The 14,028-nt window shown below is 32.8% G+C and overlaps 1 protein-coding gene across 11 annotated transcripts in view; it reads left to right on the top strand.

Annotated features, from left to right (window-relative positions):
- The window catches only part of SYNE1 (spectrin repeat containing nuclear envelope protein 1), a 598,518-nt gene that overhangs the window by 408,121 nt on the left and 176,369 nt on the right, over positions 1–14,028 (top strand). For all 11 annotated transcript variants that reach the window (XM_074187858.1, XM_074187854.1, XM_074187849.1 and 8 more), the window contains 7 exons: positions 72–224; positions 1,535–1,717; positions 5,108–5,245; positions 7,034–7,219; positions 7,377–7,499; positions 8,699–8,881; positions 10,298–10,441. In XM_074187858.1, the coding sequence (XP_074043959.1) occupies positions 72–224; positions 1,535–1,717; positions 5,108–5,245; positions 7,034–7,219; positions 7,377–7,499; positions 8,699–8,881; positions 10,298–10,441 (1,110 nt within the window). The remainder of the gene's footprint in view (positions 1–71; positions 225–1,534; positions 1,718–5,107; positions 5,246–7,033; positions 7,220–7,376; positions 7,500–8,698; positions 8,882–10,297; positions 10,442–14,028) is intronic.

Genomic DNA, 14,028 nt, shown 5'->3' with positions numbered 1-14,028 from the left:
TATAGGTATTCAGTCATTTTTGGTTGTGTTAATAATTATTGTGGCAATTTTATTGTCATTGATTCTTTTAGATCCAGGCCAAAGAAAAAGAAGCCCAAAGGAGCAAAGCAATGAATCAGGATTTCAGCCAAAAAATTCAGAGGATAGCAAAAGAACTCACAATTATTTTGACCAAACTGAAAGCAAAGACAAATGATTTAGCTCAAGCCAAAATTGACCAGAAGGTAAGTAAAGAAGAACAGCAACCAAACTTTTAAAAGAGAAAATGAAAGAATGAAAACAAAATTAAGAGAGGGTGATTATTGTTTTGCTAAAACAATAAAATGTTCTATAGCATGCTATAGAAAAGAAACAGAAAATATTCAGAAGATATATTATTGGGAATTATTTTCTTTTGGCATAAAATATAATTTGTAGTAATGAAGAAATTGTACTTAGAATAGTTTAAATGAAATTAACTTATTTTATAGAAAAAGAACCTCAGGAGACTTAGTGGCAGATTAAGAATTTCAATGAATTCCAATGTATTATATAAAGTAGCTTGTTCATATCTCTAATTTTTTATCTTAGCAATGAGTTATAAGTATTCATGACTATCTGTTGCAAAGAGCTTATTGAGTAGTGGTGTAGAAATTCTGAGAGTTTATAAATATCAATATATTATATAATAAAATCATATAGAAGATTATTTTTAAAAAATATAATGTCCATTTCTTAAATATATATAACAAATAAATAGTACTAAAATGTTTCTCTATAGCTGATTAGATTCCTTCTAGGATAGAAATAAGTACTCTGGGTAACAGCCATTTTGATCTTAGTTCCTTACCTATATGTAGAACTATCCTTAATGCTTATCATCTTTCCTATTTCTAGCAGCATTAATTTGAATGACAAAAGTCTGCTAGCCAGAACTTAATAAAACTGGCATAACATTTTACTTCCAACATAAACAAATGTGAATTTTAAATTCTTGATTTTGAAGATGAAAAGATTAGAATTTGGGATGAAAAGATTAGAATTTGGGGAGTTGTTACTTATGGTTTCATCTTGGGTGGAGCAAAAAAAGGGAAGGAGAGGAAAATGTTAACCACCTTACTCAGGCTCTTAGAAAATAAACATCAAGGGGCGGCTAGGTGGCAGTGGATAGAGCACCGTCCCTGGAGTCATGAGTACCTGAGTTCAAATCCGGTCTCAGACACTTATTAATTACCTAGCTGTGTGGCCTTGGGCAAGCCACTTAACTCCATTGCTTTGCAAAAACTAATAATGAAAATATATATATATATATATATGTATATATATATATATACATATATATATATATATAAAGAAAATAAACATCAAGATGATCCCATATTCTATCCATCTTTCCAACAAGAGAAGTAGAAATAAAGCATAGTCAGAGTAGCACTATTCCTAAATTGTATAAATGGTATAAAGGCAATTTTATAACTTTTCTCTTTTTGAATGTGGGAAACTTGCAGGGATAGATTTGGGGAAATATGTTTTCTAATCTTCATATTTACTCAAGGTCCTTGGAGAAGAATTAGATGGTTGTAATATAAAGCTAATGGATCTAGATGCAGCTGTACAAGATTTCACTGAGCAGAATAGCCAACTGGCTAAGCAACTGGTCAAGAGGATTGGAAAACTGACTGAGCTACACCAGCAGACCATTAGGCAAGCTGAATGCAGGCTCTCCAAATTGAATCAGGTAGGCTTTCAAATGTACCAATCAAATTTGGTCCTTCAAATTTTCTTTTTCTTTTCTTTTTAAAGTTAATAGTAGGAATTAGGACAATTTCATATAAGACTTACTATATAGAAGGGTTCTTGGAAAATTGTGTAAAAATCAAATTATTTTATGTCAAATTACATTTCATATGCAACGAGAGGGAAGTTATATAATAGCAACTATTTGATGAACCCTTTTGTACAGTGAATAAGCAGCCTAAGAAAAATGCTAGAATTTTGTTTTCTGATTGCAAGATCATAGGCATTTTAATAGGTAGAATTTATGTACCACTTTTAGATTTGCAAAGTACTTTACAAAGTACTTTCCTTCTTTCATTTTAAAGATGAGAAAACTGAGATGCAAGGTACAGTGCTTAGATTTATGTAGGGCCACACGGATTCTAAATGACAAGTTCTAGAATTCTACTTATTTCATAGTTCAGTATTCCTTCCATTGCACTTTGGTAAAGACCAAAACAAGGGAACAGCATGGGTAATACTACAGAATGACCTACACATATGCATTCCAAGAACCTCTGTGCATTCATTCATACACTAACAAGCATATAGTTAGATCCAAGCTTATTTCTTTTTCCCAGAATGTTTTGCCAAGGCTGTCTTTTTAAATACCATTCTATAGCAGTAAAATGGCAGTTAGTCAAGCAACATGTATTGTTTGTTGCTTCTTATGGTGCTAAGCACTAGAGATACCAAGAAAGGCAAAAAAAAACTGTTCCTGGTTTTGAGGTCTTATAATTTAATAGAGAAGAAAGGCATGAAAAAATCTATGCATAAACAAAATGTTTAGGATAAATAGAAAATAATCAATAGAGGGAAGGTCGTTGTTTCTCCATCATTCTCAAAGAGAACCAATGACATAATGATTATGTACAGGTGTGATTTAAATTGTACTTTCACATTTACTACTTTTCATTTTAGAGGGAAGGTACTAGAATTTGAGGAACTGTACTTTCCAAGTAAAATGTAAGATTTTGGTGGAGACTTGAAGGTAGCCCAGGAAGTCAGGTGGTAGAGATAAGGCAAGATTTCAATTCACAAATGAGAGTCATAGTGCCTGAAGTCAGGGGATAATTTCTTTTTTGAGAAGCAATAAGTAGAGCCACATCACTGGAAGATGAGAGCAGAGACCTAGGTTATGATGTCAAGCAAATGATTTTATGTTTGATCTTGGAAGGGACAGGGAAATACTGGAGCTCACTGAGGATAAAGGTAATATGTCAGACCTGTGATTTAGAAAAATCATTTGGCACTGGAGTAGAGAATGGACTTAAATGGGGAGCAACTTGTGGCAAGCCCACAATCAGCAGGCTCTTGAAAAAAATCTGAGTGTAAAGAAATGAGGTCTGTACTAGGATGGTGGGTAGCAGTATTAGAGGAGAAAATGGGACAGATTTAATAGAATCTAAGATATTTGGGCTATGAGAAGATTGAGGACTTCAGTACAACACCTAGGTTTTGAACTTGGGGTTCTAGGAGTTGAGTGGTATCTGAGATAGTAATGAGGAAATTCAAATATGAAAAGGGAGAGGATTTAAAGGGTGAAGATTATGAATTAAGTTTTGATAAGCAAAGTTTAGAATGTCTATAGAAGATATCTAATAGGCAGTTAGAGACATGAGACTGGATAGCAGACCAATTTGAGAATCATCAGCACAGAGATGATAATTAAATACATGGGACCTGATGATACCAAAGGAAATAATATCTAGGGAAAAGAAAAGAATGCTCAGGGCAGAGTCTGCTTTGAGAATTTAAAGTTTTATTTCTGATGGTTTTCTTTTGTTCAATAACTGATATACTTATAAAAATATCACATCTTAATTCATATATATATTAGGATTAATTGTTCTAGTTTTAATTGTCATGATTTAAAATTATTCTGCTCAAGATATTAAATATTTGCATGCAAAACCACAATGGACTACAAATGGATTTTTATGCATGATATAATACTTATGTATTTCCCTCTGTAATGCCTAGAACAATGATTTACATAGAACAGGTACTTCACTTTTTTAATAAAAAAGAATATTTGCTTCCTTTAATAACCAGAACTTTTTAGTAAGCAAGCCTTTATACATTTGTTTTTAACTTCTTCAATTAAACAATCAGGAATATCAAGTCAATATAGGTTAACAGATTATAGATCTATTTAAATATATCATAATAACCCTTTATGACAAAAAAGGTTAGATCAAATTGCATTGAGTAGGACTGAAGGAGGGGAATAATAACTCTAATCACAGGGTTAATGTAGCAAAATACATTATTTAAGAGATCATTAAAATTATGTATATTTTTCTTCCTGGCAGAATTCATTTTTAAAAATATTCAACTTAATTATTTCCTACTCTTTCATTTTTTCTTTAAGTAATTTATTTAACAACATTTATTATGCACATTTCCCCTTATTGATATTTTATTTTTCCAATGACATGTTATGAAAATTTTTCAGTATTCATCCACATGCATATTTATGTTACACAATTTTCTTCCATCCTCCATTCCCATTCCCCTCCCCTCAGGGATGATCAGTCCAGGGAATGTGGTACATGTATATTAATGTTTCACATGTTTGCATCAGTCATTTTCTGTTTGAGGAATTAGACCCAAGGGGAAAAAAAGAAAACTATGGGATAGGAAGGAAAAACTTAAGAGAAATTTTTAAAAAGTGAACATAGTGTTCATTCACATTCTGTAGGGGGGTTTTTTGTGACTTGTTTTGCTTGCTTTTTTCTTTATCTGGATGTGTATGATGTTGTCTATAACAGGTCTCCCTGGGTTGTCCTAGCTCTCTGAACTGCTGAGAGGAGCTGCATCCATCAAAGCTGATCAATTTACAATGTTGTTGTTAATGTGTACAATGTTCTCTTGGTTCTGCTTCCCTCACTCAGCATCAGTTTCTGTAATTCTTTCCACGCTTCTCTAGAGTCTGACCATTCATGATTTCTTTTAGAACAATAGTACTCCATGACATTCATATACAAAAACTTGTTCAGTCATTCCCCAATTGATGGGAAACCCCTTAATTTCCAATTCTTTGCCACTACAAAAAAAGAGCTGTTTAATATTTTGGAACACTGGAACTTTCCCACTTTTTTTATGATTTCTTCTGAGTCAAAGATTATGACCAGTTATATTGCTCTTTGGTATGCACCTATTTTGTATAAAGTTACTAAGGTAGATATTAAATTCATTTAAGGTATGTCTGTGTCCTCAGAGAGATTAGTGTATGAGATAATTTTAAAATAGAAAATGATTATAACTTTATAGTGAAAAAGGAGAAGGCTTTGCTTTCTTAATTCTTATAGTTTAACCATAAAGTCTTGTTTCATGTTTTTTTTTCCAGGCAGCTGCACATTTAGAAGAATATAATGAGATGTTAGAATTCATTATGAAGTGGGTAGAGAAAGCTAAAGTCTTGGTACATGGAAATATTGCTTGGACTTCTGCTAGCCAGCTTCGAGAACAATTAATTTCATATCAGGTAACTAAGCATTAGTTTTTAAATAGTACCAGAGGGGAAATTAAAACAAAGTTGCCTGATTATATCAAATACTATAGGATCTTGGTGTGAAAGTTTTTCCAGTAGATTAGTAAAAAGGAGGGTAATTAGATCCTAGAGTTTTGTGTTATTTTGCCTCTATGAAATTTCTAACTCATTCATTTTGTCCCATATCCCTTCATGATTTAGGAATGATTTGATAATCATGATTTTGCAACCCTTAAATTCTCTCTTCCATCTTATTCCTATTATCTACAAATGTGCTTAGAATGACTTATACAAGTCATTTATAAGACTGTTAAGAAGAATATGTCCAAAGGCAGAATTGTGTGGTGTGCTGCTAAAACCTTTCCTCCTAGAAGAATCAAGCCATTAGTCACAATGATTGTAATTTAATCATTTTTAAATCCACCCAACTGTGTTACCATTTAGCTTATAATTCCCCATTTTATCCATAGGGATATCGTGAAAAGAGTTTATTAACTATATAGATGAAAATCTAATACAACGTACATTGTGTTTTCTAACTGTGTTGTAGATGAGGCACTGAGGAGTAAAGGGTAGAAAGTTAGCTACAAAACCAGTAAGTTCAGTTCCTTACAAATACTGGTTGTGATACTTCTTGGCCAAATCATTTTACCTCTTGGTGCTTCAGGCAAATCCTTTTTTTTTTTTTTGCAAGGCAGTGGGGTTAAGTGACTTACCCAAGGTTACACAGCTAAGTAAATATTAAGTGTCTGATCACATTTGAACTCAGGCCTCTTGAGTCCAGGACTGGTGCTTTAACCACAGTGCCACTCAGCTGTCCCTCAAATTCATTTTTTTATTTTGTTTTTATCAAATAACAATCAATCAATTTTTATTAGTGCTAACTAAATACTAGGGATATCTAGGTGGTATAGTGGTTAAAGTGCTGGGTCTGGTGTCAGAAAGACTTATCTTTCTGTATACAAATCTGGCCTCAGACCTACTAACTGTGTGACCCTGGGCAAATCACTTAAACCTGTTTGCCTAAGTTTATTCATCTGTAAAATGAGCTGGAAAAGGAAATAGCAAACCACTTAAGTATCTTTGCCAAAAAGACCCCAAATGGGGTCACAAACTGTCAGAACTGAAAAATGCCACAAATAATTTTGCTAAGTGCTGGGGATAAAAAGATAAAAAATAAAATATTACTTGTCTTCAAGGAATTCATATTCTGGGGGGGGTGAGGAAGATAATGGAGAATGTATGCATATAAATATATACAAAATTGATATAAATAAATAAGATTTATCATAGCACTTTAAAGTTCACAAAGTAATTTACATATATTCCTTCTTTGGGAGAAATAATATGAAATAATGAGGGAGATATTAGGAAGGATAACAACTGGGTCATTCGGGAAGGACCTTATGTAGGATGTATGCCCCTCAAATTCTTAAGACTGTAAGTTGAAGAATGCATTGGTAGAGGAAGTTAGCTCAATTGGAATTCCTATGAAATCACAGGTTCTTTCTTTATTCTTGTGTTGTATCCATTAGTTATCATTATTTTGGGGGGGGAGGGGAAGAAAGATACTAGGTATTATTTATTTTTAATGAAAAGTTCTAACCCCTAGTGATCAGTACTTCATTTTCTTAATGTTCATAATTTATTCACGTAATAAAAAATTATTTAGGGATTTGACTCCTCATCTAATGTATCTATAACCTCTGTGTCAATTTTTCATCTGCTAGAGGCAACTAGATGATTTGAAAGACTAAATTTAATAATTCCTTTTCATACCAGACTATGCTAGAAGAATCTGGAGAAATTCATATTGATCTGGAAGTTATGAAAGAAAAAATAGACTATCTGAGCAGTGTTTATTGTACAGAAGACATGTCTCAGCAAGTATCAGAATTGGGACGAGAGACAGAGGGGTTACGGCAACTTATCAAATCACGTTTGCAGAGTCTCCAAGATGCTGCCAAGGTAATAAAGGAGCCATCATTCAATAATTGTGATGCTACAGTCAATCCATTATTCAATTCTGACATGATGTCTCTTTCTTAATAGTCTACATCTATGGAATTTTATCATTTGAAACTCTCAAAATTATATTGAAGTTTCTCTTCTCTTAATTTTCTAGGATATGAAAAAATTTGAAGCTGAACTAAAAATCCTACAAGTTGCTCTGGAGCAAGCTCAAAAAACTCTTACTTCTCCAGAGTTAGGACGTCTAAGTCTGAAAGAACAGCTTTCTCATAGACAGGTAAAAAAGAAAAAAATAAAAATAAGAAGTGATTGAATGTATAGGTTATGTTTCAGGAATGTAGCCTTTGCAGAGAATGATGATTGACTTGAATTATTGTCCTAATTATAACTAAATTACTTTGAAATTTTTTTATATGGTCACTCACTTATTCCATGAAAAAAAATTTTTTTTTTAGGTTTTTTTGCAAGGCAATGGGGGTAAAGTGGCTTACCCAAGGCCACGTATCTAGGTAATTATTAAGTGTTTGAGGCCGGATTTGAACTCATGTACTCCTGACTCCAGGGTCGGTGCTCTATCCATTGCACCACCTAGCTGCCCCCCAAAAAAGTTTTTTAAGAAATAAAATAGAATGTTAATTTTCTTTAGGAATTTTTCACTTTAATAATCATTTTTAATGTTTTTTATTTTTTATTTGTTGACATGAGTCTTATAGATATATGAGAGGTTTTGTTCTGTTTGTTTTTAGATTTACTATTTTATAGATTGTTATATCTGATGCTTGGATTTGAGTTGATAATCTTAGAAGATTTTAGCTACTAAAGGTAGATCAGATCTTTGAAGTCAAAATTCATCTAAAGTGAATATCTAGAATTTGGGTGCCCTAAAATAAGACTTTCAACTAATTTCTTGCCACAGTCAGATATACCAGCCTGACTGCATGTGTTTGTGTGTATGTGTGTATGTGTGTATGTGGGGTGGGGGGATATAAAAGAAACAAACACCTAGAAATAAAATATCAGTAGTGGTAGGAAAAAAAACCATGGTTCCATATAGAACCCAAGGAATTCATCAAAAGAATTCAGTAAACCTTTTTTGTATTTATTGATTTATGGACTTAATGATCCATACTAATGCTATTTAATGATCATCCTGGATATTACTGGCCAATTTAGATTAATTTAAAGGTAGAAATTAGAATAACCAAACTGGATAATTGAATTGTCAAGTTAAAAATAAAAAGAGTATGGTGTGGATTGAACAGATCTCAGAAAGCTATATTTATTCTCATTTTCTATTGCCAGTAATATTTCATTTAATTTTTAGAAAATATGACTTACCTGAGCAACAAGTAAAGAGACTATGATGTGGTTTTCTTCACTTTGTGTCTGATTAGTTTATATCCTCTAATCATGATTAAGCTTGTGTATATTTTAATTCTTATTCAGACTCAATAAAAATGTGAATTTTATTTATAGCATCTGCTTTCTGAGATGGAATCACTGAAACCAAAGGTAGAAGCTGTACAAATTTGCCAGAGTGCTCTAAGAATCCCCGAAGAGGTGGTCGCTAACCTGCCTATATGTCACATGGCTCTCAGGCTTCAGGAGGAAGCCAGTCGTTTACAACACACAGCTATTCAACAATGTAACATAATGCAGGCAAGTATCAGATACATGGAGGACTTTCTGTAATGAATTGTTTTTCCATGATACAGAGCTCAAAAGAATATTCACATTTTTTTTTCTTAAATCCATGTATTCTCAGCAACCAAAATGCAAAATGTACACTTTGGAAGACCGTATTGTGTAAAAAAAAAATTGTTTGAATTAATCCTCTATCATTTGATATATGTATATATATATATATATTAATATATATAGACACACACATATGTACTTCTATGTGTATATATGTGTGTGTGTGTATAGTTGAGAAGTGTTTCAGAGGTTTAGCTCCACCTGGGCAGGCACTGGGTCTCAGGAAGTCCTAACTAGTTAATCTCACTCATAAAGCTACCACCAATATTGGAAAATATCCGCCTTAGTATCACTGTTAAGTCACTTGCCCTCAGTAAAGAAAGAAGCATAAAACTAGAAGTTGCTAGGGATTTGTGTTCCTGTTTTAGGTTCATCTCAAGAACATTAGCTCTGTCTGCTTTCACAGATGCTTGGGGAAAGAAGATCTGGCAGGAAAGATTTTAGCTTATTTGCAATATGTTTTGTCAGTGGAATGGGTATGATTTAGGGAGCTCCCTGGTCTGCTGGACCTTGAACTACTTCCATAGAGACAGGGGTTTTGGATCAGCAATGAAGAATTTGTGCTTTGGGATGATAAAGCAACTCCCCCATTAATCAGTATGGATTTGCATTGTAGGATGAAGCAGATCAGTTTTAGTTCCCACCATCTGCAGACTGGTGGAGAGTGTTGCTTCAAAGAGTAATCACCATTTAACAGGAAGAACTGACAATCAGGGGATTTTGAAGAGATACAAAACTTGCAATTGTGCTCTCTCTCACATCTTATTTCCCAAGCATAAACTAAAATCTTAAATAATGAACAATGAATGCAGGTCCTGTCAAACAGATACACACACACACACACACACACACACACACACACACACACACACACACATATCACACAGAAAAATATCCATGCATACATGCAAACTAAGTTTTGCTTTTTTTCTTTAGCTCAGTTATTACCAACTCCATAAAACTTCTCTTGAACCTCCTTCTTTACACCATCTGATAGCTAATGTTCTCTCACTCCTCAAATCATATTTTGTTTACTTCTATGTGTAAATGATCTTTCCCCTCTAGTAGAATATAAACTCTTTTCAGGTTAAAGACTGTTTAATTTTGTTTGTAATTATATCCTCAGTACTTTGCACATAGTAGGTTTAATGCTTTTTTGAAAGAAAAAGAAATCTAAAATGTCCCTCTGTGAAACACTAAAACTAGAAAAACAATACTATCTTTGTTCTTATTTTCCAGTTTGTAATGGGGTTTCATTGTGCATAATTTCATTTTTCATAGTAATTGGGAAAAATGAGACTATATTTTTTTCTTTAGGAAGCAGTAGTGCAGTATGAGCAATATGAACAAGAAATGAAGCATCTACAGCAACTAATAGAAGGAGCTCATAGAGAGATCCAAGATAAGCCAGTAGCCACCAGTAATATCCAGGAACTCCAAGCCCAGATTTCTCGTCATGAGGTAAAAATATTTAATGCATTTCAAAGGCCATCAATGACATACTGCTTTTATCTTAAAATCTTTTTTTTAATTATTCCTCTGAGTTATTTTATAGTGGAAGAATAAGCATGGATTGCAATGTCTGGAATTTGAAACTAGTTAAAATAAATATGTTCAAGATATATTTCATAAACCATCAGTCTTACATGATATTGCATAATTATATTTGCATGCAAAAATATAATTTTATGAGTACAAAAAGCATAAAAAGCAATGTTTGGAAACTGTAAAGTTGTCAGTTCAATTTTAATGAGAAGAAAAACTTCCTAATAATTAGAAGTGTCTAAAAGAATAGGTGCTATGCATAGAGAGATCATAGATTTTCATTCACTAGAGGTCTTCAAGCAGAGAACAGGTGACTTCCTGTCAGGTATATTGTTTTGGGGATTTCTTTCATGTATGAATTGAACTATATATTGTCTGAGGTGCTTTCTAACAATTATTATTATTATTATTATTATTATTATTAACTTCCTAGAGTGCTTTCTATGTGCCAGGCATCCCACTAAGGGCTTTAAAATTATTATCTCATTTGATTCTCACATTAACCCTGGAAAATAGACACTATTATCCCCATTTTGCAATAAGGACACTGAGACAAACAGTGATTAAGTGATTTATCTAGGGTCAACCAGTATGTGTCTGAGATCAGACTCTATAACTCGATCTATAATTTAGTCTTGATTGGTAGAATCATGACTTTGGCTGATTAAGATTGCTTGATGTTAATATGTTTAATCGTGTTTGTAAGATTACATTTTTTCTAGAGATCATCAGATAATTTTATTAAAAAGAGAATGAACAAGTGTTGTATATATCCATGCTTTCATATACATTACATATATGTATATTTTAGATTGGGAGGTGACTCTAAATCCTTGAATTTACATTAGTAGAACCTGAGTTCTGATAGAAACTATGAAACTGGAAAGGTTTCAAGTTCAATTTTGTTAATAAACTTTATCTGCTGTCCTACCTATCAGCCTAACTAACTTTGCATGATTATGCTCATTCCAAGAATGCTGACAACTATGTCACCACTTTTTAGGTCATCTCTACTAGTTAAACAGGTGAAAATTCAAAACTAATTTCAGTATTAAACAGATCTATCAATTTTACAATGTTTGTGGGAAGAAAGAGGATTTAGGACACTAACCATTCCATTATGAGTCTATCAAAAAAAACATAAATTAAGCTGCTTGCATTCTTAAGATATGATTTTTGTCCAACAATCAACAATTTAGGGGTAGTTAGGGGGCACAGTGAATAAAGCATAGACACTGGAGTCAGGAGGATGTGAGTACAAATCTGTCCTCAGACACTTAATAATTACTTAAGCTGTGTGAATTTAGGCAAGTCACTTAACCCCATTGCCTTGCAAAAACCAAAATAAAATAAAGTATTCATTTTTGAATTTTCCAATTTTCCCCCCTAATCTCATTTCCCCTCTCCCACCCTCCACAGAAGGCAGTCTGTTAGTCTGTACATTGTTTCTATGCTATACATTGACCTAAGTTGAATGTGTTGAGAGAGAAATCATATCCTTTAGAAAAAAAATAAAATATAAGAGATAGCAAAATTATATAAGATAACAGTTTTTTCTTTTAAATTAAAGGTAATAGTCTTTGGTCTTTGTTCAAACTCCACAATTCTTTCTCTGGATATAGGCATCTTCTCTGTCACAAATACACCAAAATTGTCCCTGATTGTTGCACTGATGGAATGAACATGGCCATTAAGATTGATCATCACCCCCATGTTGCTATTATGGTGTACAGTGTTCTTCTGGTTCTGCTCATCTCACTCAGCATCAGTTCATGCAAATCCTTCCAGGCCTCTGAATTCCCACCCTTTCTGGTTTCTAATAGAAAATAGTGTTCTATAAGATACCTATACCACAGTTTGTTAAGCTATTCCCCAATTGATGGATATTCACTTAATTTCCAATTCTTTGCCACCACAAACAGAACTACTATGAATATTTTTATACAAGTGATATTTTTACCTGGGCAACTTATATTTTTGTAAATATTCATTAAATTCACTTAGATTGTCAAATTTTTTGGCATACAGTTAGGCAAAATAATTCCAAATTATTACTTTAATTTCCTCCTCCTTGGTGGTGAGTTTACCTTTTTCATTTATGATACTAGCGATTTGGTTTTCTTCTTTCTCTTTTTAATCAAATTAACCAAAGGTTTCTCAATTTTATTGTTTTTTTTCATAGAACCAACTCTTGGTTTTATTTATTAGTTCAATAGTTTTCTTGCTTACGATTTTATAATTTCTCCTTTAATTTTTAAAATTTCTGGTTTGATATTTAATTGGGGGTTTTTCATTTGTTCTTTCTCTAATTTGTTTAATTCACTGATTTCCTCTTTCTCTGTTTTATTTATGTAAACATTTATATATTAAGCATATTAATGAATAATCTAATATATTTATATATATAAAATATATACTTATATATTATATCCCCTGACAACTGCCTTGGCTATATCCCATAAGTTTTGGTATATCGTTTCATTATTGTCATTATCTAGGATGAAATCATTAATTCTTTCTATAATTTGTTGTTCTATCCATTCATTCTTTAAAATGAGGTTATGGCGGCTAGGTGGCATAGTGGATAAAGCACCAGCCCTGGAGTCAGGAGTACCTGGGTTCAAATCCTGTCTCAGACACTTAATACCTAGCTGTGTGGCCTTGGGCAAGCCACTTAACCCCATTTGCCTTGCAAAAAACCTAAAAAAAAAAATGAAGTTATTTAGTTTCCAATTTGTTTTAGGTCTACCTCTCCCTGGCCCATTGATGCATGTGGTTTTTATTGCGTTATGATCTGAGAAGGATGCATTCACTATATCTGCCTTTAAGTAATTGATTATTAGATTTTTTGCTGCAGTACATGATCAATTTTTGTGTAAATGCCATGTCCTGCAGGAAAAAAAGTATATTCCTTTCTATCCCCATTCAGTCTTCTCCAAAGGATGATCATGCCTAGGTTTTCTAACAATCTATTTATCTCCTTAACTTCCTTCTTGTTTATTTTATGGTTAGATTCATCTAAATTTGAGAGCAGGAGGTTGAGATCTCCTACCAGTAGAGTTTTGCTGTATATGTCTTCCTGCAGCTCATTCAACTTCTCCTCTAAGGAATTTGGATGCTAAACCACTTGGTGCATACATATTTAGTATTGAAATTGCTACATTGTCTATGATACATTTTAGGAGGATATAGTTTTCTTCCTTCCTTATCTCTTTTAACAAGATCTATTTTTATAGCCACTTTGTCTGGGATAAGTATTGCTACCCCTGCTTTTTTTCACCTAAACTGAAGCAAAATATATGTTGCTCAAATCTTTTGCCTTTACTCTATATGTATCTCTTTGCTTTAAATGAGTTTCTTTTAAGCAGCATATTGTAGGATTCTGGTTTTTAATCCACTCTGCTATTTGCTTACATTTTATGGGAGAATTCATTCCATTCACATACAAAGTTATAATTTTTTAACTCTGTATTGCCCTCCATGCTATTTTCCCTCTGTTGTAT

This window comes from Macrotis lagotis, chromosome 5 (assembly GCF_037893015.1).
Source record: "Macrotis lagotis isolate mMagLag1 chromosome 5, bilby.v1.9.chrom.fasta, whole genome shotgun sequence".
Lineage (NCBI taxonomy): Eukaryota > Metazoa > Chordata > Mammalia > Peramelemorphia > Peramelidae > Macrotis > Macrotis lagotis.
Note: the sequence above shows the minus strand (reverse complement) of the source record. Positions and strands in the feature narration are given on the sequence as shown.